Raw genomic sequence first — 1,454 nt, forward strand, 5'->3', positions numbered from 1 at the left:
AAAACGTCAATAAATATAAAGCTCTTTAAACCTTCTTTATTTTTTATTTATGATTAAGGCCATAAGTTTCTTAGTCCGGAATTAGTTATAATAATAATTGTGTGCGATATTCTTTTGTTGCTTTTAAAGACCAGCGTTGCAAACATTCCGTATGCAAATTTGTAACTTTATTTGAATGCTTAGGTTCAGTTGCCAAACCAATATTGTTTTCGAATATTTCTATTTCCTGTCCATTATGTCTGTTGTTAAAATTTTTCTTTTGGTACCACGCCAATAGCTTAATATCCATCCCTTATCATTCATTCGCTGGTTAAAATTTTTCCCTGTTCCTTTCGAAATTCATCTCAGCTAGTCTAAAACAAATTTAAACAAAGTTGAAATAAATAGTAGGTTTTTGAACTTGCCTAATGAAATAAAATACATTTTAACTATACCCCTCGTCCCACAATCGCATACCGTTGGCAACGTTTTATTTTATTTATATTTTGACTAAACATACTGCACAACTAAAAGATTAATAAGTCGAAACAATTTTAGCACCCCGATACATCCATTGACAGCGCAGTGGTAGATAACATCCATCTTCAGGTTCCCACTACCGCTAAGACACCAGCGCCAGCTCGCTCCAGTTTAAAACGTGCGCATCATTCTACGCCAGAACCAACTGGAAGGTTATTGCTTGGAGAGATGGTTGTTTCACCACAACTAGAATCGCCGATTCTCAAGCGTCTGCGTGCTGAAACACCAGCCAAGCGGCAAGAGATACCAAGCCGAACTCCGAGTAGTATCTCTGCATCAGCTGTCGAGCAAAAAGATGATGATGCAGCAAATGAAAAAAATAAGGAGGAAGTTCCTAAAAAGCGTGGACGTGGTCGCCCGCGTACCCGCTCTGAGACGACAGCTGAACCCATGTTAAATGAACCGCGAAATATAAGACCGACTACACGCGCGTCTTCTTCTAAACGTGCTCTCTCGGCCACCCGCTCCCGTTCTGCAACACGTACGCGCTCTATCAGGCGTACAACCTCTGCTGCACATACACGCTCTGTTACAAGTACAAGCTCTATTAAAGGCGCTCCTTCGAATACACGCACGGATGGAGGCCAGCGTACGCGCACTGTATCTGCCATGCGTACAGTACCAATTACACGCTCAGCGTCTGTGTCCCGCACGCGCTCAGGCGCTGTCACAGACGCCATATATGCTACACGAACCGACGCCAACGCGCGCACCAAATCTGCTTCACGCGCAAACATTTCGACGATCACTGTCGTAGCTGCCTCCAGTAGGGCGGAGGATGCGCAGAATAACACATCAAATACGAGCACGCGTGCTGACGCACACACATCATCCACTCTTGTAGCGGGAAAAAGCGTCACAGATGAAGCAAATATCTCGACGACGCGCGATGGTGTAAGCGAGAAGTCGCCGCAACCAACCGGAATGATGACACG

At 44.3% G+C, this 1,454-nt stretch overlaps 1 protein-coding gene across 1 annotated transcript; it reads left to right on the forward strand.

Moving 5' to 3' along the window:
• Window positions 1-32: 32 nt before the first annotated feature.
• LOC118732744 (serine-rich adhesin for platelets-like) lies at window positions 33-1,454 on the forward strand (the record flags this gene model as incomplete). The annotated part of the gene is given in 1 exon segment (XM_036461858.1): window positions 33-1,454. A coding segment is annotated over 1 exon segment (767 nt), but the record flags the coding sequence as incomplete, so codon positions are not given.

This window comes from Rhagoletis pomonella, unplaced genomic scaffold (genome assembly GCF_013731165.1).
Source record: "Rhagoletis pomonella isolate Grant_MI unplaced genomic scaffold, Rhpom_1.0 Rhpom_scaffold_26703, whole genome shotgun sequence".
Lineage (NCBI taxonomy): Eukaryota > Metazoa > Arthropoda > Insecta > Diptera > Tephritidae > Rhagoletis > Rhagoletis pomonella.